The 1,768-nt window shown below is 34.7% G+C and overlaps 1 protein-coding gene across 1 annotated transcript; it reads right to left on the reverse strand.

The window, feature by feature from the left end:
* Positions 1-379: 379 nt before the first annotated feature.
* On the reverse strand, positions 380-1,768 carry TIGD4 (tigger transposable element derived 4). The gene has a single exon (XM_017498762.1). It carries the CDS (start codon positions 1,744-1,746, stop codon positions 481-483), a length of 1,266 nt encoding a protein of 421 aa, XP_017354251.1. The 5' UTR covers positions 1,747-1,768; the 3' UTR covers positions 380-480.

Genomic DNA, 1,768 nt, shown 5'->3' on the forward strand with positions numbered 1-1,768 from the left:
ATTTAAAATTACTTTATATTTGATATTTAAAAGTCTAGTTAGAATACATATGGCATATATATATATCTTTATAAAAATAAATATCTAAACTATTGATAGATATTTTGTTTCTTAGATTAGGTAGATAAACTAAAATATTCTAGAACATAATCTGAACTCAAAAAAAATAGAAATCATCAATTCAACGTATAAATATAGCAGAAGAGTTCCTTTCATGTTTGACATATTGACCATATGTGTCTAGGACAGCCCTCTGAAAGATATTTTTTACTCCCTAAAACTTTGTTACATAGAAATTTGTAATTTTTACTCAATTCTTATTTACTAGGGAGTTCTGCTATTCAAACCAAAGGTTTTTGCAATTAAACCAAGGATTACTAGTTTTTCACTTTTTTATGTTTAAGTGGTATAACTCCTTTACATACCTTATATAATAAAATGTATCAGGAAAAGCTATAACTCTTCAGATGTAATACATAGTTACTTAGGTGATAAAGAGTTAATGAAATTTTCAAGGTCTGCTAAAGAATTTTGAAGTCCGTCATTAATATCTTGACTTCTAAGAAATTTTTTCAGAGTGTCTAAAGCAGTGATTGCCTCAGATTTTGATGGTAAAGGTAGTTCAGTTCCTGGAGATCCATCATCATCTTCTTCATCAGAAGTGTAAAATCCAGTTTCATCTGATTTACTTTCTTTGGTGTGTACAGAATCACCATCCGGTGCTGTTTCACATGTCTCCAAATTGTCATCCAGGGCAGCATACTCTTCTATAGATAAACCTTCAGGAAATTCTACTCCTGCCCCCAGAGCATGGGCAACCAAATCCAGACTGGTATCGTTTTCTGCATTTGTTACATCACTTTCTCCCTTTTGAGATTTGAATCCTGCCTCTTCATAGCTTTTAACAATGGTCTCTGGGGTTACAGCCCTCCAGCAAAGATGCAACGTATCAACTGCATCTAGGAGTGAAAATGTAAATTCTTTGCTACTTTCAACAGAACTTAAAAATTTCTTGATAAGACACTGCCGATATTTGATTTTAAGGCTTTTAATAATGCCTTGTTTCATAGCTACACATTTGGAAGATAAACATGATGGAAAGAAAGCTAACTCAATGGACTTTAGGTTATTTACCTCTGGATGTGCTGGAAAAGACTCAACAAAAATCACCACTCTTCGTTGCTGGGCTTGAAATTTCTCATCAAGCTTTCGCATCCATTGTTCAAATACATCTGAGGTCATCCATGCCATTCTGTTAGCTTCATAACACACGGGCAATGATTTTATACCTTTGAAACAATGAGGACTTCTGTTTTTTCCAATGACAAGCAAAGGAAGTTTCTCTGAGCCATCCATATTTGTGCCAACCACCAGAGTTATTCTGTCTTTGCATAACTTTCCAACTGAGCATGTTTCGCCTTTAAATGCAAATGTATTCGTAGGTAACATGCGATAAAGCAGCCCAGTCTCCTTTATATTAAAAACATTTTTAGGGTGATAATCATTTAAATAATAAGGAAGTACATTTTGGTACCAGACAGTCGAAGGGTCTGCTGATACACCTGTAGCTTCTACAGGTTGAGCTCTGAATACTAAACCATACCTGGATTTAAAACGATCCAGCCAACCATTACTGCACTTAAAATCATTATGGCCCAGTTTCTGGGCAAAATCATTAGCTTTTAGACGCAACATCGGACCATTAACTGGTACATTTAGACACTGAGCAATTCGATACCACCTCATTAATGCCTCTTCCAGATCTGTG

The sequence above is a fragment of the Cebus imitator genome, unplaced genomic scaffold (assembly GCF_001604975.1).
Source record: "Cebus imitator isolate Cc_AM_T3 unplaced genomic scaffold, Cebus_imitator-1.0 Scaffold251, whole genome shotgun sequence".
Lineage (NCBI taxonomy): Eukaryota > Metazoa > Chordata > Mammalia > Primates > Cebidae > Cebus > Cebus imitator.

Excerpts from the sequence above, each read along its gene's own strand:
- TIGD4 (XM_017498762.1), bottom strand. The coding sequence starts at position 1,746 with ATGAGGTGGTATCGAATTGCTCAGTGTCTAAATGTACCAGTTAATGGT.